A 24,207-nucleotide genomic window follows, 5' to 3' on the forward strand; every position below is an offset into this window, starting at 1 on the left:
CACAGGCAGTTAGCTTAGGTCCTGGTGCCCCTGTTTAAATCCCCCAACTCTTTCTCTCCTTAGACTTGTTTTCTTGCCACAGGACACTGCGACACATGGGGCATTGCTGAAATGAGCAGCAAATGGCCAAGTCAACTGCAAGGCAAGTACTGACTCTAAGTGTAATTAGGAGTTACTTCTCTGGAGATTGGACCACCATTCCACTAATGATACTCCCCACAGTGCCTGCCATATACCTTTGCACATATTCGTATATAATATTTATCTCATTTATGAATCACTAAAAAATAATATATTCTAAAATGTGCCTTTGTCATCCACTAGGCATCCTTTCAACCCTTTAACTCCCTTCTCCTGATTCTGGGTCTTCCTAGGCATACATTTCTTCTGCCTTCCTGGAGGCGTTAAAGAGGAAAAATCAAGGCAATGGGTTGGCTTGCTCTATACTGCCTTTTTTTTTTTTTTTAATATTAACTTCTCCTGAACAATGCAGTGATAATGCTTTTCAGCATGTTATTTATTCATCCATTTAAAAAACTCTCGCTGTCCACTGTGCATCTGTCTTCTTTAAAGTGTGCGTCACACTGTTTCTAAGTGTTCACATTTGGCCAGCCCTCTGTCCCCGTCTCCTTCCTGTAAGCATCTGAATGGCCTAGAGTGGGGGGCAAACGGAGGCCCTTGTCCTTACGCCTCATTCATCAAGAAAATGAAATCTTAAGCCAGATGTATTTTATCTTACTTCCTTGACAAGTATGTCATAAGGATTTGTATGGCTAGGCTTGAAATGCAATCTCTTTCACTCTTTGAAATCTGTACTCCCAACTTTAATGAGACTGCTCTCCGGCACCCGGCTGCTTCTCTTCCCACACAGGGCTTTATCGCTCTCTGAGCCACAAGCCAGCAATGGGGAGTGGACACCCGGCTGACGCTGCTCTTAGCTTTCAGCGTAGGTGCACCAAAGGCCCCGTCTGCCCTTGAGATAACGGCCCAAGGGAAAGGCCCAAGAAGACCAGACGAGTGAGATTTGGGACCATTGGCAGGGAATTTTGGTGTCTTCAATGCTAGGAGTGTGGTTTATTTTATTTTTTATTTTTCTTTTTAAAGATTTTATTTATTTATTTGTTTGTCAGAGAGAGAGAGAGCACAGAAGCAGGCAGAGAGGCAGGCAGAAGCAGAGAGAGAAGCAGTCTCCTTGCCGAGCAAGGAGCCTGATGCAGGACTCGATCACAGAACCCTGGGATCATGACCTGAGCCAAAGGCAGCGGCTTAACCGACTGAGCCACCCAGGCATCCTTATTTTATTTTTATTTTTTTTAAAGATTTTATTTATTTGCCAGAGTGCTTGCACACATGAGAGAGAGAGAGAGACAGAGACAGAGAGACAGAGAAAGCACAAGCAGAGTGAGCAGCAGGCAGAGGGAGAAGCCGAGTCCCTGCTAAGCGGTGACCCTGATGTGGGCTCCATCCCAGGATTGAGAAACAATGACCTGAGCTGAAGGCAGATACTTAACTAACTGAGCCACCCAGGGGACCAAGGAGTATGGTTTAGAAGAAGAAGTTATGTTATGTCCGGGCTTTGGGGGAACATCGTTGTTAACTGCAGGGCAGTTTAACTCTCCTCTTAGCCCCATCATATACCCTTCATCCTTCCAAGGGGATCGGAAGCTAACGCGTGGATTTCAAGGAACTTGCCGTGTAGTACAGAGGCTTACAGCAAAAGAAGCTATTACAAAACTATGCTGGGTATTAAGAGAGAATATGCACCGATGTGTTTGGAGGAATTAACGGAGTCTTTGAACTTAGTGAGGTATTCAAGCAGTCTAAGAGGAAGAGTGTTCTACCACAGCTCAGCTTTGGGGGCAAAAGAAGGAAGGGAAGAGCGTCTCCGCTAGCAACAGCAACACATTCAAAAGTGCAGGAGTCTGAATAAGGAGAGCAAGCAGGGAAACGGAAAGGAAGTGATTTGGCCTGATTTGGGGGTGCAGAGCAGGCCGTGGCTTGCACACGTGTTACCAGATGATCCCAGGTTACCAGAAAGAGCAAGCAAACTCACTTGCATCGTTTCCTAAATGCAGGGGCTTAGGATGGAAGCTTTCTCTTGCCAGTGTACTTACTCTCCCTTCTTCTCGCCAAAGCTTCCCGCGGCACCGACCAGCACCTGGACTGCACTCTGGGACAGAATCTCATTCCTGTATTGTCTTTGGTAGCTCGCCTGAAAAAAAAGGGGAAGATTATGATAGAGCATGGATGACAATAACAATGACGATGACAATAACAATAACAATAACAATAACAACAACAATAACTTAGTGTTTCCTTTATGAAAAGGTAGTGGGTGAGAAAGAAGTAAAAAATTCCTAAGTAATCTACTATCTCTATAAAAAGAACGTTTCTAGGCAGTCTGGACCTTGCCATCAGTGCGGAAGGCCCATCCAAGCTTTGGGTTAAACCAAACTGGTTCTTCAGGAAGCTAAGTTCCCCCTAGATGTTAATTAGGCTTTCGAAAATTAGTGGCGTTCTGTCGTCAAATAACTTTGGGAACTTCCTGCTGCGAGTGTATCCCCATCTTAACAGTTTATGATGCACATTAGAAATTTAAAGACTCTGAGAACTGCTCTTGTGGGGAACCCTGGTTTATAACTTTGATTTCATTTTTCCAAATATTTTGACAACACAACTGTTTTTCTCTCGTCTATTATAAGCATTAAACGGACTGCTGCTGTGGTGCAGAAAGCAGTCATTTGTTCACTTGGTCCACATACTGAGACTCACTTTGCTTCCGGCACTAACTCTGATGCTGGAGAAGCACCCCCCGTCCGACAATGGCCTGGCCACAGTGTGCTGAACACTGTCCAAAATCATTGCACAGACCAGCTTCCTGAATTGGAATGTATGATATAAGTAAAGATTTTTGCTTCCATAGAACACATCTGCACCATCATTTATGGATATCAAAATGCAGATTTGCTCTTGAGGGATACCAGAATGGGATATAACTAATATTTTTAAAAGATCTTATTTATTTATTAGAGAGAGAGAGAGAATGAATAAGCAGTGGGGAGGGGCAGAGGCAGAGAGAAGCAGACTCCCCGCTGAGCAGGGAGCCTGATGTAGGACTCCATCCCAGGACTCTGGGATCATGACTTAAGCTAAAGGCACAGGCTTAACTGACTGAGCCACCCTGGTGCCCCAGAATAAAACTAGGTTTAAGAATGAGGCAACAAGAGTGTCTGGGTGGCTCAGTGGGTTAAGCCTCTGCCTTTGGTTCCGGTCATGATCTTAGGGTCCTGGGATCGAGCCCTGTATTGGGCTCTCTGCTTAGCAGGGAGCCTGATTTGCCCTCTCTCTCTGCCTGCCTCTCTGTCTACTTGTTATCTCTCTTTATATCAAATAAATAAATAAAATCTTGAAAAAAAAAAGAATGAGGTAACAAAGGTCATTTGTCTGTAACACAGGAACTCAACAGAGTAACGTTCTTCTTCTTAAACTTAGTTAAAAGGCTTATAAAATAATGTGAGATTAACATATTATCAATATCCATGCAGGGAAACACCATAGTCTGTTGAAAAATAAGGAAGCTGAAAGTAGTGTAGAATTCATGAGAGCTTAGCAGCACAAATGAAAAAACAGACACTAGAAAAATGTTAATTCTTAATTGATCATCCATACCAAAATGTAAGAAGAATTTAGAGAATGGTTGATACCTTAAAGTAACTGCCATTTATTGGGTGACCTACCATACTATGAAATTAACTGATTTATATATATTTTGCATAGAATTATTTAATTCTTGCAAGAAATTCATGGGGAAGATATTCTAATCTGTATTTCATAGATGAGAAAGCTGAGACTTAGAGGATTAAGAGTTTTTCCCAAGATCACATTAGAAACTCAGTTTTCTCTGAATTTAAAGCCTGTCTCCCCTTTGTCTTATGGTTGGGGGTGTTGCCTCTCCTTTACCACACTGTCTATCCTACTGTGCTTCCTCTTCTAATGTACAACAGTAGTGAGGGTATTGCCCCGGTTAATAATAACTGGCTGAGATTTACATAAAAGCTCTCACAGCTTTGAAAATTGTTAATAGACTGATTAATATTATGGTTGGAACAGTGAGCATTAGAATTGAGATTGCAGAAACCAAATTAACAAACCAAGGTAAACATGAAGATAGGCCAGAACAAAGAAGTCCAAAAAAGATGTGAGATGAGATAAAGAGCTGGAGAACAGAACAGAAAGATCCAACCTACTTTAAAAAATAGGATTTCCTGGTTAAGACCCGATACATAGCACAAAATCAGCAAAGATATAATGGTAGAAAACGAACATTTAGGGCAAGAAATAAAAAAAGTACATGGAATGTATATTCCTGAAATCATAGGATATCTGAAGTGGAAAAAAATCTAAGAGTTCTTGCAGTTAGCATTTTCCTATTTTACAGATGGGGAGAAAAGAGACTAAAAAGAATAAGTTTTGAGTCACCTTATTAATGAAAGCAAAACTTAAAATGGATTCTCCTGTATTGATTTGGAGGGTTCCTGAATACTGTATTTTCCTGAAATAAATAAAAAATCTGGAGATGACTCAAAGATATGATATAAACTCTGCTGGTGGAACAAAGCACTATGTGGACATAAGTTCATACTTCATGGCACTGCCTCCGTTGCTTAAAGAAATTATTTAGGTCCTTGGAAAAGCTGCCTTTGAGAGTCAGCCTCTCTGCTAGGACTAATGCTGAAGAGAGAACAATTGTACCCTATAGACCTTCCATTTTCCAAGTGAGAATGAACAGGTAGAATGCTGGGAATTCTGTATGGCTGGAATAGCTGAGACTTGCATGAGAGTCCATAGGCAGTGCTGAAGGCCCACCATGAACATTTTGAGAGCATGAGTCACGGCAATGAGTTAAGATCCTGACCTGGATAGTAAATGGTAACTCGCCTATTAGCAGTTTTCCACAGAGTCTAGGATGCTGCTGTGCCACAGAATTTCTCTAACCTTTATCCAAGATTTGATCTGAAAACTACTCTCTACCTAAAGCTATTAGCAGAATTGGTGTTGTTCATGAAAAGCTGGCGTAGAGCCAGAGATGGGTGGTGTGGAAATGGTTGCATAACACACCTGAAGATTCAGTTCCCCTGTAATTCCTGCCTTGGGATCTGTGAAATTCCCAAATCCTCTTAATAAATCACCTTTTACTTAGGCTAATTTGGATGAATCTATTTCCCTTTTCTTTCTTTTGTCAGTCAAATGGATTCCCAAGATAGCACCAAACTTTCCTTTGCCTTTGTAACCATCTCTTAAGCTATGCAGGTAAGCATAGTCAAGATGGCTTAAAAAACAAAACAAAACGAAAACAGATGTCTTTAGCGAAGGACAAAGTTTTCAGGATAATTTTAGGCCCAAATATCATTTTGAAAGTGTATGATCAAGTACTAACTATTTGTGCCGACAAGAGACGCCTGTTGGCCAGCTCCGTTGCTTCAACGTTAAGGGTCTCATCTATCCCCTTACAGTTTAGACACGTCACCTTTTGATGTTCTGTTTGTTCTCCTTGGTTCAACTAAGTGAAACAGAAATAAGAACAAAAAAAACCCCAAATACATGAATACTAAGATATTGTTTAGCATACATAACCCTCAAACAATTCACCTAAAAATTTGGTTCAAAATATTATAGAAAACCTGTTAAATATAGAAGAAGAGTAAAGATGAGTTTCCTCATCATTTCACAGTTATCTAGAAAGTAAAATAATTGCCACTTTTGGAGGAAAGACGCTATATCCTGTTTTTACATTTACATGGCATTATTGACATTTTATAAAAGCTACCATATATATGATCCCATTTTAAACCAATGGTTCTGAAAGTGTGGACTCTGAGCAGCCTCAGCCTCGTGTGGAAATTGTTAGAAATGCACATTCCCAGACCCCATTGCAGACCTGCTGAATCAGGAAGTCTGGGGAAAAGGGCAGCAATCTGTGTTTTTACAAAGCATTCTATGATTCTAGGTTAAGGCAGTTTGACGATCACTGCCTTAACCTAATCACTTAAGGTAGAGTAGAAAATGAACTTAGCATTGGGAGATGGGGATTATGGATAACTTCATTTTACAGCAGAGAAAAGCTGAAGCTCAGAGAAAACTGAAGAATTGCTCAAGATCACAAAGCTATTTATTAAGTGAGAAAGCCAGGTTATGAACCCAGATTTTCTGAGTCCAAGGCCAGTGCTCTATCCATAACACCATAATATACCCCATGTTTGATCATCTGCCTTTCTAAACAGACCAAGTATCAGAGTGGGGGCCTCAGCCTTGACTTTGCACTAGAATCAGCTGGGTAAATGGAATGAAAACACATATTCTTGAGACCCACCTCAGACCATCTGGATTATTAGAATCTCCTGAGTGGGGCTGGGAAATAAAGCCATATTTTAATAAGCTTTTTAGAAGAGTCTCATGCAATCAGATTAGTAAAAGTCCACAACCAGAAATTGGGAGCTACTATAGAAATAATTGGATTTGACTTGGTATTTGTAGTATCCAGAAATCCCCGCAGTATTCCTACAGGCAGAGGGCTTGGTCCCTAGGGGGTGCTTCCAGCACTGGTTAGTGGATATGAAATGCATTTTGCGGAATCCTACTTTATAGAAACCAATTATCTTATGTCTACACTCCTAGGAGTTGGTTCCTCATATTGTAAGACTCAGCAAAAACACTGCAACAACAGCATCATACAGTATGCATTGAAACACTGCACTGAAAACTGGATGTAACATAGGAGATAGCAAAGCAGCAGCAGTAGCACCGAGACGATTCCAGAACAACATTTATTATTTCTCCTTATGGCAACCGTGACGGACTGGGGAGTTACATAACCTTCAATGATTAAGAAGTCTGACCACAGAGATTCTAAAGCCTATCTCAGAAGCAGGAGGTGACATCTCACCCACACCTAAAGCCTAATGATACAGGCTTTGAATGCTATTTGATATAAAAAAACAATATTAATCATGAGGGCTAGGAAGTAATTGGCATATATAGTAGTGTAAACAAATGTTAAATAAATGCTGGACAAGGGCACCTGTCCACTGTCCATCTAATAAAACACTAGCCATTTTCTCTGGCTCACTCTCCTCCTTTATGGCATCTTTCCTAGGGAGCTCCAAAGCACTGTTAATTCTTTTGAATTTACAACACTAAGATTCCCTTCTTACTATTATGACAGTGGGTTACCAATACAAGCTCTCTGTCCGTTACAGGTAACAATAAAATCAAGACTTAAGGTAATGATATCTACTTTGAAGGAGTAAAGAAAAGGTATGACTTGCTTACCGCATATGGGTTTTGAAGTATAATTGCCTTTTCAACCATATTCCAATCTGCATTGGCAAGATCTTTGTCAAATTTGAGTGCAGAGGCTGCAGATTTGGTTAGCTCTTGAAAGTGTTGAAATGTACAATAAAGTGATTTATATTTTGTTGATGTGACATCACGAAGACCTTCGGTATGAAGAGTATGTTTTATCAATAGCAGGGATAACACCATTTTAACATGGATTGTATAGCTTCCTTTTGTTCCTACTGCCACCAACTATTTTTAATTTAAGTTAAGCTCAACATAAATTGTAAATGATGAAAACATTAACAAAATTTCAAGCTTTTTGACTTTCACACTCCTCAAAAAAGCTGAGGTACATAATAATAACAATAATAGTTAATACTTATTGAGAGCTTACAATATGCTAAGGAAACACTTCATAGTACATTGAATGTATTAAGTCTTTGGTTACCTTACCTATCATTTGATTACCTTACCTTTTCCCAGTTTGTTAGATGAGAAGACAGAAGCACTGAGGTGTAATGATTATTTTTATGTGTCATCTTGATTGGGATAAGGATCCTCAGATATTTGGTAATATTATTCTAGGTGTGTCAGTGAAGGTGTTTCTGGATAGAATAGCATTTAAATTGTAGAATGGGTAAAGCAGATTGCCCCCCTTACTGCCAGCAAGCCTCATCTAAACCACTGGAGCCCTGAGTAGAACAAAAGAAAATGCACTCTGCCTCACGGTCTTTGATTTGGGACAGCAGTCCTCTCCTGCCTCTGCATTTGGACAAGAACTTAAACTAATTGGCTTTCCTGGTTCTCAGACCTTTGGACTACAGATCTTGGGACTCCTCAGCTTCCATGACCATGCAAACCAATTTCCTATAATAGTATCATATATATATGCACACAGAATAGATGACACGTACATATATAGGGGATATATATGTAGGAGATATACATGTAGGAGATATGTATCTGTGTATATGTATATCTATACTACCTACATATACATCCCTGACATACGTATCCGATATATATGTACATATTTACAAATACACAGAATATAGGTAGATAGAAAAATATGCAGGAGGCATCAATATAGATATGTACATATATACATGCACATATACATATAATATAGATATGTACATATATACTACCTAAATGTAATATCGTGTATATGTATAGGATAAGTGTATATGATATATGTTTGTCTTCAGACCTCATTAAGGTTTGAAGGACTCTTCCTATCAGATACAAAGTCCTTTCAATGAGCCACAGAAGCTTTCTTGGAAAGCAATAATGTTCCATGAGCAAATGTTCACTGCTCTCAGTGCAAATAAATAGGTGCTCCTCGGTAAGAATTTTAAGTTTATTTAGCTATTAAGTAGAAGATGTGACACTATTTGCCAAAATTTCCCCTCTCTGATCTTGTTTTCCCAATTTACTATGTTAAGGCTCAGAGAATTTTAAAAAAGAAAAAAGGTTTTGGTTGCAAATACAAGGCAGGAGGGCAGTTTGGGTAATGCGATGCCATCAGTAAAGATGGCGTCTCAGATCGATTACAAATGGCATGAAGGTGAAAGCTCTGTGTAACGGAAAGGGCGATACAGCAGTTGGGAGTATAATGGATTGAAAGCATCAGGGCTGCTTGTTTCTAGTTCCTCAGTTGCTGTTATCTTGTTGCATGACCTTGGGCAGGAACATTTACCTCTCTAGATCTCCACTCTTCCCTTGTTAAAAAATAGACGATGAGGGTTGCTGGAGGGGAGGCTTGTCAGAGAAATAGGGTAGCTGGATTATGGACATTGGGGAGGGTGTGTGCTATGGTGAGCACTGTGAATTGTGCAGGACTGGTGATTCACAGACCTGTACCCCTGAAGCAAACAATACATTATATGTTAATAAAATTTAAAAAAAATAATTAAAAAAATAGAAGATGAAAACAGGCATAACCGCTTAATGCAATTGTCTCCTACAGCTGCTATTTTTGCTTCTCTGCTCTTCAATCATTTATCCACAGAACTAGAGTTAACATATAATTACACTTGCTTAAAACTGGCCAAGGAATTCGTCTTGCCCTTAGAATAAAATCTTAAAATCCGAGGCCCTTCATTACTTAACCCCTTCCTACCTCTCTCATCTGGACATTCTCCATTATCTGCTTGTACTCAAAGGGTCAAATGCTCTTTCCTTGAATATACTCAGCTTCTAGCTTCCTCAGGAATCTAGCACCCATTGTATTTTCTATCTTATGTAATGTGTAATTTGTTTACGTTGTTGTGCACGTGACTCTCTGGTCCTGCCTCATTTGACTTGCTGTCTGTTTCTTTTTTCTCCAGTGTAAGCTCCACTGACACAGAAATCCTGTCTTCATAATGCATCATTATCAGTTAGAATAGTGCCTGGCATATAAGAAGTTTTCAATAAAAGTTTGTTGAATAATTGAAAAAACTTACTGTATTATTTTTTTTAAACTAGACTAATGCAAATAAGTAATCTTTTTTAAATTTACTAGCTTATTGGCCTAATCTGTTTATATGCTTTAAAAAAAATTTTTTTTATTTGTTTATTTGAGAGAGACAGAGATAGTGAGAGAGAGCATGAGCGGGGAGGAGGGGCAGAAGCTCACTCCCCACTGAGCATGGATCCCAATGCAGAACTCTGTCCCAGGACCCTGGGATCATGACCTGAGCCAAAGGCAGATGCTTAACCAACAGAGCTACCCAGGATCCCCTCTTCATATGCTTTTATATAGAGAGCCAATTTCTTCTTCTATTAGACACCTGATTTTCATTTATGTGGATTCTTTCCTCATTAATAGCAATTCTTTAGCATTTTTAGAATGTTTATCTCTTCATTAATAGTAATTACAAGGGGTTACTTAGTTATTAGTAGAGTTTACCTAGTAATTAGTAATTACTAGGGCTTACCTAGTTTACTGACTGCCATTGGCAAAATAAATCTATTGACAATCAAGGTAATTAAGCATACTGACACTCCATGAAATAGTACCTATAATAGAAAGAAAAATACAAAGTAAATATTCATGATAATTTCTTGTAGCGTAGTCTATATTTACCAATGAAAATTAAACTAGATTGTACTAGGTCAATAAATGCTCATAGTAGGGAGAGAATTTGAAAGTCAGGCATGATGAAAGTACTCTGGGGATTCTTTGTCTCCCTGCATGTATTTTATCCATGTTTTTGGAACCAAATCAAGACTCAGGCAGGACATGTGGTTTGACAAGTAAACATGTACTTACAGAGACATTGGGGGAAAAAAATGCTTGTCCCTAAATTCCATTGCTGTACTTCTTGGGCCTTCATATATTGGGTGTCTCATATATTTAACCAGTTTAATAGCTATATATATCCAGTTTAGTATAGGAAAAAGATCTGACATCCATTATTCATTATGGCCAGAGCCAGAATTCCACAGGCATCAGTAATTTGCTAAAGCTTCCGGAAGCATTCTAACACACGTTCAAAGTTGAGGACCTCTAAGTTATTTTATTTCAATAGAAATATGAGCTAATGTCTATATAGTAAGTGTAGGGCACAATATATCAAACTTACTTAATCCTCACTACCATTCTATGAAGTATATACCAGTATTGTCCAATTACACAGGAGACAAACTCAGGCACTGTTACTTACACAAGGTCGTTGGCTTTTGTGAGTCCTAACAGGGACAAGACTCAAGTTATTTTTAACCCTTTCCTGGAGTGCTGCTTCATGAGTATTAAAAAGTTAGCTGGAGGGTTCAGCTAAATTAAATTAAGAAAGAAGTGTGACTTTCTTCTCAACTAGTTGCTACTAGTGAGGGCATCTTACTACATGATTTTGTTTACTAGCGTTTTATCTCATATCAGGTCTACGTGGCATCACTATCATGTCATTACAGCTCATATTTGTTGTACACTTACAATATGTTAAACCATGTGTTGAGCATTTTATGTACATTTTCAATTTCTTCAAATAACCCTTTGAGATTGTGGTGTGCTGGAGCTGACTTTTGCAGTTCGTGAGAGCTGATGTTAAATTTTCAGGAAGTTATGGAGTTGATTATTGTTCTTTTAAAGTGATTACGCAATGGAAAGTGACAAATATTATTTTGGGCTCCCTCTGACCCCTAAGAGAGTTACTTGTTAACATTTGCTAACACACCATTGGTATTATTAAGTCCCTTTTGAAATGAGGAAACTGACATGTGCCTTGAGGTGGGTATTAATTAACTCACTGATGGCCACACAGCAGATAGCAGCCAACTAGAAACTTCAGAATCCAGATCCATGTGCGATGTCTACCATTACACGGGTCAGGGTGTGTGGTGCCAAACTGACCTTGATTATTCAGGCATGTGGAGATACTTAAAAAGAAGGGGGAGATCATGTAATATTAGATAATTTCGTGTGTTTTTAAGAAAGATTTTATTTATTTGATAGAGAAAGAGAGAGAGAAAGCGAGAGAGGGAATACAAGCAGGGGGAGTAGGAAAGAGAGAAGCAGGCTTCTGGTAGAGCAGGGAGCCCGATATGCGGGTCAATCTCAGGACTCTGGGATTGTGACCAGAGAGGAAGGCAGATGCTTAACGACTGAGACACCCAGGCGCCCTAGATAATCTCACTTTCAAAAGCAGTGTTTGAATGTTTCATGTTTTAATGTTTGGGATATTATCTAATTAGACACGCAATAATTTCCTTGCTGCTTTTCCCTTTACATTTGGAATTTATGTGTTTAAAAAAAACCCTGCAATGGAAGTGTTAGATGCATCTTGATATCTTCACAGGAAATTTCTTATAGAGGTCCTTGTAATGTTCTTACCTGGAAACGAGGTAGAGGGAGAATCATGCCTTTTATGTTCTGTTAGGCAGAATTTGGGGCTAGTAATTAATGAAGAGGTAACATCACTAGACCATTAAAATATTCTGGTTCCTAGCATTACTAAATGTGGCCTCACATTTAGTAATATGAAAGTCAATGAAGTCAATCACAAACAGGTTTCTATTTTTCTCAAGTGGCTATTAGCAGTAAGTAAAAATATAAACACTTATTGAGTACATATTCCTTTTTTTTTAAGATTTTATTTATTTATTTGACAGACAGAGAGCATAAGTAGGCAGAGAGGCAGGCAGAGAGAGAGGGGAAGCAGGCTCCCTGCTTAGCAGAGAACCTGATGTGGGACTCGATCCCAGGACCCTGGGATCATGACCTGAGCTGAAGGCAGAGGCTTAACCCACTGAGCCACCCAGGGGCCCCTGAGTACATATTCTGTATCGGGTACTATTTTTAAAAATATTTATTCATTTATTTATTTGACGGGGGAAAGGATGGAGGGAGAGGGAGAGAGAAAATCTGGAGTGCAATGCAGGGTTCTATCTCATGATCATGACATGAGCCAAAACCATTTAGATTTGGAGGCATAACCGATCAAGCCACTCAGGCACCCTTATCAGGTACTATTTTAAAATTATTTATAAGTTTTAACTCCTTTAACTTTTTTTTTTTTAAGATTGCATTTATTTATTTGGCAGGGGGAGAAACAGAGAAAGGGAGCACACACAAGCACGGAGAGCAGAAGCACAGGCAGAAGGAGAAGCAGGCTCCCAGCTGAGCAAGGAGCCTGACACAGATGTGGGGGCTCCATTCCAGGACCCTGGGATCATGCCCCGAGCTGAAGGCAGATGCTTAACCATTTGAGCCACCCAGGTGTCCCCTCATTTTAAAAGTGTAATGAAAAGGGGTGCCTGGGTGGCTCAGATGGCTAAGTGTCTGCCTTTGGCTCAGGTCATGATCCCAGGGTCCTGGAATGGAGTCCCGCATCAGGCTCCTTGCTCAGTGGGGAGTTTGCTTCTCACTTTCCCTCTGCCACTCCCTCTGCTTGTGCTCCCCTTGCTTGTGCTCTCTCTCATGCTCTTTCTCTCTCTTTTAAATAAATACATAAAATCTTAAAGAAAAAAAAAACTGAATGAAAAAATAAACCCAAATCATCCAATCAGGTGTTAGAAAGATAAGAGTAGGGACAGGTGTGTTTACCTCTCTTATCTTATTTTATGGCTTTTATTGCTCTTGTAATGAAAAACATGAATGTAGCGTTGAGGAAGGGGTTTAGGGAATCCCTAAGCCAGAATGTTCCCCAGGAAGAGGAAAGTTGCCTGTTGTTTTTCCTCTCCCCAATCTTGCCAGCACAGCTAAACCACTCCCGTCATCCAAGTGGGATTGAGCTACCGCTCCACAAAAATGTATTTTAGTACACAGAAACAATATTCATAAAATGCTCAAATAAAAAAAATCATTTATCTTTACTTGAGATTTTTCCCTCTCAGAGCCAAGAGAAAGTTCAGAGTAGGCAAGCAGAAGAGCCATGTTTATATTAGGCGTTCCTTTCATTTCACTCCAGACCATTATGAATGCCCAGCGCCAGCTGAACCCATGGCCAAGTCGAGACAAAACAGGGCTCATTATTAGAAAGACCAAAAGTCTAAAACACAAAAGAGATTTTAAAAAGTTATTCTTGCTATAGACATTCCCCCCCCCCCCCAATTTCATTCTACTCTATTCCAATCTATTCCCCGTGGAATGGCCGACTCTCAGACAAAGGAACCATCTTTTCACACACTGTGGCCCCGAAAAAAGGCAGAAGGGCATTTCATTGAGAGAGATGCCAAGAGGATGGCATTATTCTTTTTGCTCCTTTCTATGAAGTTTGTAGTAGGGTAATTACACATTTCTTGGGGTAGAAAAGAAAAAGTTAGAGATGTTTTGTGAATCTATTCTATCCTGGATTCTCCCCACTTCCCCCAAAATAAAAAAAGTCTAACGATTAAGAACCGAAGGGGGAAAATGTCTTCCCTTTCTTTGTTCTTTGTAGATTTTTAACCTTGCTGAATTTACCCAATACTGGCAGATTTGTTTCTAGTTTTTCTTTTAATCACATATCTCCTACATTTCACACCAATTGTATCTGATAATTTGGTAGTAATTTCCATTTAGTTGGCACTAGCCAACTGCTGTTGACTCCTAATTAGTTTTCCTCGATGGAGGTAAAACGCTAGCAACACAAGGGATAGAACCTGGAGAGTGTAGTCATGGTGGTTTTTCCTCCTCTATATCACATCCTTTTCACTAACATGGGCAGACTCTTTCCTGCCTTTTACCACTGAAAAGGGGACTACAAAAATTATTTAAGCGAAAAGGACATTTACAAGAAGGACTTTCTAATGATTTTTAAAAATCTGTTTGTAACTATAAATTAATCAGAAGGAAATTATTTGTTGTACAATATTAGGCAAACAAAAGCAACATAAAATTTTTATTTATGATTGATGCTGAACTTTATGAAACCTCATAGGAAAAAATAACAGTGCACGAAACATACCAAATGTTAACAGCAGTTTCCCCTGGGTAGTAAAATTACGAAAGATTTTTTTCTTCTAATTAAAAAAAATTATAGAGTTCTTGGATTACTTTGACATGCAGTTAGAAGTTGAACGAAAAAACCCCACTAAAACAGTAATTTGCTAATGATTCTTTGGCAAGTTTAAGAGGGAATTCTTCATTTTCATTCTAAGGAATGACACATTTTTATTTTAAAAAATATCTTTGGGCTTATTCAGTGTCCTATAAATAGAAAAATTCAAATGACATTCTTACCTTAAAACAATAAGTGTGAAATAGATATTTAATGAATAATATATGTCAGAAAATGTTATGTATAAATACATATGTGCAGGAATTAGAAGTCCAACGAAGGTAAACACCATAAGTGAAGCAACAAATGATAGACAATTCCAGAATCTGCATTTTCAAAAAAGTTGAATGTGGTTAATTACAGGTAAGTAATCTAACACATTTATCACAAGATTTATTCATGTGAAACATTGTGCTAGGCCTAATCAAGAAAATAAAGATGAATAAGGCATTTACCTATACACAAAGGGCTTATAATTTAACTGGGAGAAAGGAGCAGTAAGGCAAGTAAACTATATGTAAATTAGTGTCTTTCTTTGGGGATTGATTCTGAAAACATGTTTTGCTTCATTCAGGTGCCGTGGTTCATGTGGCTTGAAAATCCCGTTGTGAACTCCTTGTATTATTAGGAAGAGCTAAAATTATCTTTAAAAGGATTACTGAACTGCGAATCTGCTTTATATAGTGATAGAATTAAGGCTTACCCTAAAATCTAGTGAGCACTTAGAAGATGTAAAATAATCCTTTATTCAAATGAATGCCCTCTGTATATTTCTCCTTTTGGGATTTGTGAATGTGTGTACATTTTAAAGTGCCTAAGAGCCCAGGAAAACTCTACATCACTCTGAAGTGCATGTTCTCATCTGCTACAGGCAAAGCAATTTGGTAAAGGACACTCAGTTACCAGTATTTGTCATGTTTTGGTGTTGGCACCATAGGAGGCTATTTTAAAAATTTACTTTTTATTATCTTCCTATATATTTCCTGCGAATGTCACCATATTACATTAATAACAAAATAAATTGAAAAGTTTAAAAGGGCACACAAATACCACTTTCATGAGATGACAGTGGCTTGGTTTAACCATATGCTACCAGGGTTTTCAGTCCCTGAAACCCTTAAAAAGAATGATTGTCCCTTCTCCAGAAAAATGGACCTGCCAAATACCAGATCCAATACTAAAAATAACTCTCTGTTGCAGTAATACAAATTTTCAGTTCCAAGCAGTATTAAGAGGCACAAATACCTAGGCCTTATCAGGCAAGCACTGCATATAAAACATTCTAGCCTAGGAAATACTAAGTCAAATACTTCAAAATAGTGTTTATGTGGCCACACTTAGGCTAATAATTACTGTAGGCTATGAATTGTCATCCCTTTCTTACAGATGCATGGTCATGCTTTTAATTCTGTTAGCTTCTGGATTTAAATGCTGCATCCAATGTTAACTCAGAGGGAAACACACTAAGATATATTTTATGATGATTCTGTAATTTTTATCCTTCTTTTGACTTCACTATCAAAAGCAAATCCAATTGTTGCACCATGTGCATAGGCACCAAGAAAATAAAATAAAATAAAATCCCTTAAAGCATTATACCCACCTACCCATACAATTAATGAAATCCTTTGTGAGCATTAATTGAGTAGGATAATTCAGCCAAGTCAGTGGTGAATATGAACTACCATGATACTTTTGTTTTCATTTAACAAGCGCATAATTGAAAAATTTTCCTAACATTGTGGAAAAATGCTGCGGAATACCAAATATAACAGTCTCATTAAGTGAGCATAAAATGCAATCAAATCAACTAAGCAACAATCTAGAGGAGCTGTCAAGACCCTTTCATATGTGGTAGAAACTAATGGGAGAAACCTGATGAGGGGGAAACCAGATTCTTTAAGGAACCAGTCTATCAAATTCAAAGTAGGCTTGAACTGAACAACCAAGCTCCAGCTCATCTCATCCCATGGACTTGTGCATGACCTTGTGCATGGGTGTGTGCACGTGTGTGTTTGTAACAATTCAGGCACATTGAAAAAGTGTTTCTGACTTAAAAAAAAAAAGAACTTCTCTTTTATTTGATGATATGAGTATCCTAATACTGTTGTGTATTTTTACATATGTAGTATTTTTGTGTATCTTTTATGTAGCAAAAGGTCACAACCCTGTCTGTATCTAAGTGTCATGAGGGGAGAATTTTAGAAAAATTTTTAAAGAACCAGATGTCTGAATGCAGTCATGGTTTTGGTTCAACAGATCCAGGCAACTGTATTATGTTTATTGCCTGACATCGGACAGCCATTAGCCTAGAGAAATGACATGACCTTATGGACAGAATGTTGTTGGGGTGTCAACTTGTCAGGAATAAAAGATCCTGCAGCCCGGCAAGGAAGCAGTTTCTATTTGGGGAATTTCTTTCTAGGAAGGTGAAGTATAAATGGAAGCTTGAAAGAAGGAGGGTGTCTACTCTGCCAGCATACAGGGGAAGCGCATTTCAGGAACGGAAACTCAAGGACAGAAGCAGCACAAATAGCATGCTGGGGACGTCTGAGGAACAGCAGAGTGATTAGAGTGGCTAGGGTGAGTTCAGTGAGGGTGAGAGTGGTGGAAATGAGGGGGACATCGGTCTCTGTTTGTTTGCCATTAAAGCAGCTTTGACCTGTAGCCAGAATAGAAGTTATCAGACAGTTTTTTTTTTTTTCAAGATTTTGTTTATTTATTTGACAGACAGAGATCACAAGTAGACAGAGAGGCAGGCAGAGAGAGAGAAGGAAGCAGGCTTCCTGCTAAGCAGAGAGCCCGATGCGGGGCTCGATCGCAGGACCCTGGGATCATGACCTGAGCCGAAGGCAGAGGCTTTAACCCACTGAGCCACCCAGGCGCCCGTATCAGACAGTTTTAAACAAAAGAAATGATCTGGGTAAGGAGGAAGTGAGGCTAGTGAGGATCCGAAAAGATCATGGGATTGACTCTGTGTTGTCTCAGCATGATTGCAGAATTGTTCAAATCGGGGTCCCAGAGGTTGTAAGCCTAAAACATGGGAGATGATGGACTTCTTCTCTGAGAGAGTAGCAAGGACCTGCTGCAGATTACTGTAGGCTTCAGGCAGATTTACCTTTGTTATCCTAGATTTCTACCATCTTGGAGAGTAGGAGCTGACACATGTCATGTTTTAAGACAATAAGATTCGTGAAATTGAGATTATGAAGTGGTCTTTTAGTGGGTGGCTTAAGCAAGGTGGGAAACATGCCCACCGGAGGAGAGGAAGTCCAGGAGCTGAAAGGTGGAGTAGAAGGATCAACTGTGTGGATCCTGATTGACATCACTAGGAATAGTGATAGAGAAATGGTACCGCAGAGAGCCACAGTGAGAGGGGGGCCAACATCTTCATGAAATGGAGAGTGTGATTCGGAGCTCTAGATGTAAATCGACCAAATAATATGGTACAGCATATGGTACAGCATAGCAATTTAAAAAAGGGGATCCATAATTCAACTACCAAGACTTCAAATACAGACCATCCCCAATTTTTTTACAGCCTGAGAATCTGATGGCATGAACTTCAAAACTGGGTTTTTCTAGGGAAGAATGATGAAGAATGATCTAGAAATGACTTTGAGATACAGAGAGATCACCTACCACAACTCTAGGCTCAGTAGTACCAGGGATGTGAGGGAGAAAAACACAAATTTTAAGGAATGCAAGTGAAGTAATGTCTTCACAGGAGATCCAGGTTTCAGTTAGAGCAGAAAGGTGAAAAGAGTCTTCGGAATCACTTCCCAAAGGCAGAGTTGAAACACATAATATTTTTAATTCTTCCTCCAGCAATTAATTGTGGCAAGTAATTCTGCCTAGCTGCTGATACAATTGATTTTCATTGTAATTGACACGAGGTGTTAGTAGGTGCTTCAAAATTCTATAAGGTTCTATACTTTCAATCTTATTCTATTTTCTATATTATTCTCCAAAACTCTAAAATCACTGATTATGTTCAGAGTCTCTGTTAACATATGTTGCCATTGTGTGATTTAGGTCAAGTTCTCAGCCTATGTATTGGAGCATCACAAAAAGCAACACCCTTCTTCTATACTGGTGCAAATTCCAATCACCCCTAAACTGGATGCCCTTGAGCAGGGCACAGTTTATACATTTGTACATTTGGCCATATTTTCTTTTATACCATGGCCAATCCTTTTCAGATGCTCTAGCTTAATCTTTTAATGTGCTTTGAAGGCCATCTCTTCATTGTCCTTAAAATATTGGGTTTCTATTCTAGTAGTAACACCATGCTGAACCATGTTGGAGCCTGAGGCAAAAGGAATTAATCAGTAATATTGCTTCCATCTTAATTTAAAAGTTTTGCATTTTCACAAACATGAATTTTTTGCATTAATTCCAATTTTCAAAAAAAAAATTGTACTAAAATATTATGTATCTTCATTACTGAGTTTTTTGGCACCTTCTTAAATTTTATGCTAGAATGAGTGCCTCATATGCCTTACCTTAATCCTGGCCCTGTCTAATAAATTTTACTAGAAATTCCTGAGTAGACTGTCAGACACTTGAGAGAATTAGTAGGAAAACAGAGCTAACATGAACTCAAGGTAAGTTTACAAATTTTGCCTAAAATTAGAGGATTAGAAGACACAGGCAAATAGAATTTTGAGTAAAAGTTTTTCGTCAGGTAGTTTTGGAGTCCATATCTTACATTGACTAATGTAGATGTAGATAGAGTTGCTATTACAATATTATAGCTTCTAATGCATGAAACAAAGTGAAAATAGACCATCTACTCACTCGAGAAGAAGTGCTTCAACTCCTGGTTTAAAACTTGTAGAATTCAAAAAAAGTCCCATAATAGCCAGGGTAAATATTCCAGACATTCCAACTAGCTCACCTATTTATAAAAGAAATAAATATAAAGTATTAATTTATATTAATAAATTAATATTATACAAATTTTGCCCAAGATAAAAATATCAGATATCTCGATAGTATAGTAACTTTATAGAAAGACTGCCCTACTTGGTTTCAACTGAATTGTATTACAGATTGTAACCACCACCTCGTCCTCTTCTTTCTCAGATTCCCACCCAACTGTGATGTCAAGTCTATAGTGAACCTCCTTGCACTGCTTTGGCTTCAGATCACTGCCAACAATATGAAGCTCACAAAATTTCTCATGGGCCCCACTCTGGTCTGAGCACCCTCTACAGGTCTAATTTTTTCAGAGGGCTCTGGAGGAATGAAATGGAAGTGAGCCAGTGAGTTTTTTATGAACGAGCCCACTTCATACTTTCTTCTTAGGAGACAATGGGAGATAGAAATGATCCGATTTTGTGGTAGGACTAAGGGAGTTGACCCAGTAGAAACCTCATATGGGTATACTTCCCCAGCTTAATATTGTTTTGGCACATTTACTGTGCTGGACTGAAAAGCATAAAAAATTGGAATATTCTTAAAAGTAGTGGTATCAGAATTATATTACCCCTTGCTTATGAATGTAGTATATTACCACTGTAAAAATTCAAATAATATGGTACAGCATATGGTACAGCATAGCAATTTAAAAAAGAGGATCCATAATTCAACTACCAAGACTTCAAATACAGACCATCCCCAATTTACAAAGTTTCGACTTGTGATTTTTCAGCTTTACAATAGTGCAAAAGCAGTGTGCATCCAGTAGATACAATACTTCCAATTTTGAGTATTGATCTCTTCTCAGGCTAGCAATTTGTGGTAAGAGCCTCTCTCATGATGCTGGGCAGTGGCAGCAAGCCGCAGGTTCCAGTCAGGCAGGCCATCATGAGAGTCAACAGCCAATCTGCACCCACATGACCGTTCAGCTTTTCCCTTTCAGTACAGTGCTCATTAAATTACATGAGATATCCAACCTTTTCATAAAATAGGCTTTGTGTGACATAATTTGCCCAACTGTGGGCTAATGTAAGTATTCTGAGCATGTTGAAGGTAGACTGGGCTAAGCTATGATGTTTGATAGGTGAGGTGTACTAAATGCATTTTTTTAAAGATTTTTTAAAAAATTTATTTATTTATTTGACAGAGAGAGATCACAAGTAGGCAGAGAGGCAGGCAGAGAGAGTGAGAGAAGCAGGCTCCCCACTGAGCACAGAGCCCAATGTGGGCCTCGATTCCAGGGCCCTGAGTTCATGACCTGAGCCGAAGGCAGAGGCTTAACCCACTGAGCACCCAGGCGCCCCTACTAAATGCATTTTTGACTTAATGATCTTTTCAACTTACAGTGGTGTATTGAGATATAACTCCATTGCAAGTCAAGGAAGATAATTATAATTTTAAATCAAACTTACAGCTTTAGAATAAATCCCACTTTGTCATGGTGAATAATCCTTTTTAACTCTAAAACTTTAAAATTATTTTGGGAAGTATAACCCTGAATCTTGAGGCTATGTTCACTTACTAAATAATGTTAGAGGAAAGCTATTTGCTAGAATATACTTTTTGTAGAAATTTAGGTATCCATAATTAAAGCAGTATGCAATGAATGTATCTTTACTGACCATTCTCTTGGTATCTATTAATTCATTAACTTGATTATGTAAAATCACTTGATTATAACTGGCTTTAATCTACTGATTAGTTAGGAAGCCTCAAGCTTCTATATTCTGCCTTTCCTTCATCAGACACAAAAATAATGAATCTTGTTACTCTAGCATTTCTAAAAAGATTTTCTCTGTCTTAATTTATTCAAATCTTGTATTTCTCATAAGCTTTTATAGTTTTCCGTGTTTAGGCTCAAACTTCTTGTTCAGTTTATTCATTTATATTTTGTAATATTTTGCCAATGTAAAGAGAATCAAATTTTTATTATATTTTCTAACAAGCTACTGCTGGCTTATAAGGACACTATTTTTTTGTATATTTATCTTATATCAAACTATTAAAAAGCCTTTTGGATTTGCTATTTAATCCAAAATGCTGTCATTAATGTAATCTTTTTCTCCTTCAAAATTATGTATAAATCCATTCATTTCTCTCCTTCCTTCCTTCCTTCCTCCCTTCTTTCCTCTCTCTTTCTTCCTTCCTTTCTTTGTTTCTTTCTTTCTGTCTTTCTTTTTCTTTCTATTGTCTTAGCAAAAGCTTCTAGAGAAATCATGGATATGCAACTAGGCAATATTGGCTCCCTCCTATCTGTAAAAGGAAGGACATTGTATAAGTTGGTAACTAAGTAACTAGCTATTATTTCCTGTACATGCTAACTCCAAGTCATTTACAGGGCTGTCTTGAAAAGATGGGTTGAATGACATTCTGGGGCTGCATCAGAGAACAATAATAGGGTAAATTATTAATATCTGCCATACTTCCGTGAGGAGGAGGGGGTGACAAATGGATTAACATTAACAGATTTTTCTAATATTTAGTCTTGATCTGTAACTTCTATTTTGATTTCCTTTTGGATCTAAAATTTATCAAGAAAAGTATATTTAATTTCAGGCTACTAGAATGATTAATAAAGACCTTCCTTTTGTAATTAGTAAATGCATTATAGCAAATATAAGTAATGTAATTATAGTAAATATAGTAAAATAGTAAATACACTAAATGTAATTGTGAATGCATTGTTATTGAACAGTGTTTCAGATTTTATTAAAATGCTCTTCAAGTCTAGTTCATTTCTGTAAATTTTCTCTGGGTATGTGTATAGGATATGCCTTCTGTTTGAGGAAATAAAACCTTATATTTTGTAAACCAATTATTTTTTTTACTTATATCTTTTTATAGCCATCATTATTTTTTGTCCAACTGCTTATGAAATTATCTGAGAAAGGCATGCTCAAATATCTCATTGTGATTATGATTTTGTCAAATTCTTTTGTCTTTTATAATGGTATTTGTTTGACATATTTTGAGACATTGATTTCTATTGTATAGAAATTAATATTTTTATCTCTTGTGATAGGTTATTTTAACAAAAATATTCCTCATAGATAAGTTGAATTTTTTTTTGTTTTTATTTTTTTACAAACTTTGCCTGGTATGCATTTTCCCAAATCTCTGTTTTGCATTTTTCTGTCATTTTAGGCCTCAGACTTACTAATAAAAAAGATGAGGTGCAGGATTGAGACGCAGAGGCTTATGTGATAGACATCATCTCCAAAAACAGTAGATATCCACAGCTGAATCAGTTTTGAACATAGAATTCCAAGCAAGAAACTTGCTAGAAAATAAGACCAAATTTCAAGCAGGATCTCAAAGACTGTAAGAAAAGGGAGTAAACAGAAAAGAGTTACTAGAACTTACTTGACCTTAAATTTAAGTGATACTCTGGGTCATCTTTTCTTTTTGTCCTTATCTTTAACAATAGCTTATCGCCATTGGTATGTATGGTATTTTCTTATTCCTAAATTGAAAGTTTCCATTCAAATGCTGAAAGCTGTAACAAGTTAGCAAAATTCAGTCAGTTTCATTTAAGAGCTCCTTTCAGTGTCCTTTAAGAAATACACTGGGTGTGGTGCATAAACAATGAATTCTGGAACACTGAAAAGAATTGAAAAATTAAATGAAAATTAAAAAAAAAAAAGAACTGTGAGAGAATACTTTTCTGTTGTTTTAAGCCATAAAAAACAAAGAAAGAAAGAAAGAAAGAAAGAAAGAAAGAAAGAAAGAAAGAAAGAAAAGAAAAGAAATACACATGTATTCAGTGCCATACTATGCAATAAACTTTGGAGATATGATTGAATAAAAAGTAGAAAATCCCCAAGCTCTGGGAACTTATATTCTATATCTATCAAGGTACATACAGGAAATACAGAAAAAGGGATGCCTTTTCTGGGTCCTAGTGGAGTGAATCTTCTGTATTGTTTTGGCTGGTCAAACCAACTGGTTTCTCTAGGTCACACCTGCTCTAGGCATGGAGATAAGACATAAGGGTAATTTGGGGAGTCTAGTACCACCTGCAACTGAAACAGATTGGAGGTAGATTCTGATTTCAGAAGAAGGTAGGGAACTGGAGTTAGAAGACCCATTTGAAAGTTGCTTTCTTTTTATAAAAAAGAAAAATAGGGCGCTTGGGTGACTCAGTTGTTAAGCGGCTGTGGTCAGCTCAGGTCATGATCCCAGGGTCCTGGGATCAAGGCCCACATCAGGTTCCCTGCTCAGCGGGAAGCCTGCTTCTCCCTCTCCTGCTCCCCCTGCTTGTGTTCCCTCTCTGTATGTCTCTCTCTGTCAAATAAATAAAAATCCTAAAAAAATAAAATAAAAAGAAAAAAGAAAAATAGTTTCTAATCAGTAAAATGTTTATTAAATGGAAAAAAGTAAATCCATTATTTCTTACAATGGTTTTAAACTCCTAACATGCAAGCTAGGAAGGACAGAAATATGAGTATAATAACTCCTCTTAGTTTTCCCCTTTGTGGAATAT

The 24,207-nt window shown here is 37.9% G+C and overlaps 1 protein-coding gene across 4 annotated transcripts in view; it reads right to left on the reverse strand.

Moving 5' to 3' along the window:
* SLC9C1 (solute carrier family 9 member C1) overlaps positions 1-24,207 on the reverse strand; it is a 91,723-nt gene that overhangs the window by 36,620 nt on the left and 30,896 nt on the right. For all 4 annotated transcript variants that reach the window (XM_045088366.1, XM_045088365.1, XM_013060917.2 and 1 more), the window contains 8 exons: positions 22,882-23,043; positions 19,602-19,701; positions 14,984-15,127; positions 13,637-13,811; positions 10,260-10,341; positions 7,330-7,496; positions 5,438-5,560; positions 2,115-2,212 (listed from right to left, as the gene is read on the reverse strand). In XM_045088366.1, coding sequence (XP_044944301.1) covers positions 2,115-2,212; positions 5,438-5,560; positions 7,330-7,496; positions 10,260-10,341; positions 13,637-13,811; positions 14,984-15,127; positions 19,602-19,701; positions 22,882-23,043 — 1,051 coding nt within the window. The remainder of the gene's footprint in view (positions 1-2,114; positions 2,213-5,437; positions 5,561-7,329; positions 7,497-10,259; positions 10,342-13,636; positions 13,812-14,983; positions 15,128-19,601; positions 19,702-22,881; positions 23,044-24,207) is intronic.

Source organism: Mustela putorius, unplaced genomic scaffold (genome assembly GCF_011764305.1).
Source record: "Mustela putorius furo isolate JIRA1106 unplaced genomic scaffold, ASM1176430v1.1 tig00003834_pilon_pilon_pilon, whole genome shotgun sequence".
Taxonomy (NCBI): domain Eukaryota; kingdom Metazoa; phylum Chordata; class Mammalia; order Carnivora; family Mustelidae; genus Mustela; species Mustela putorius.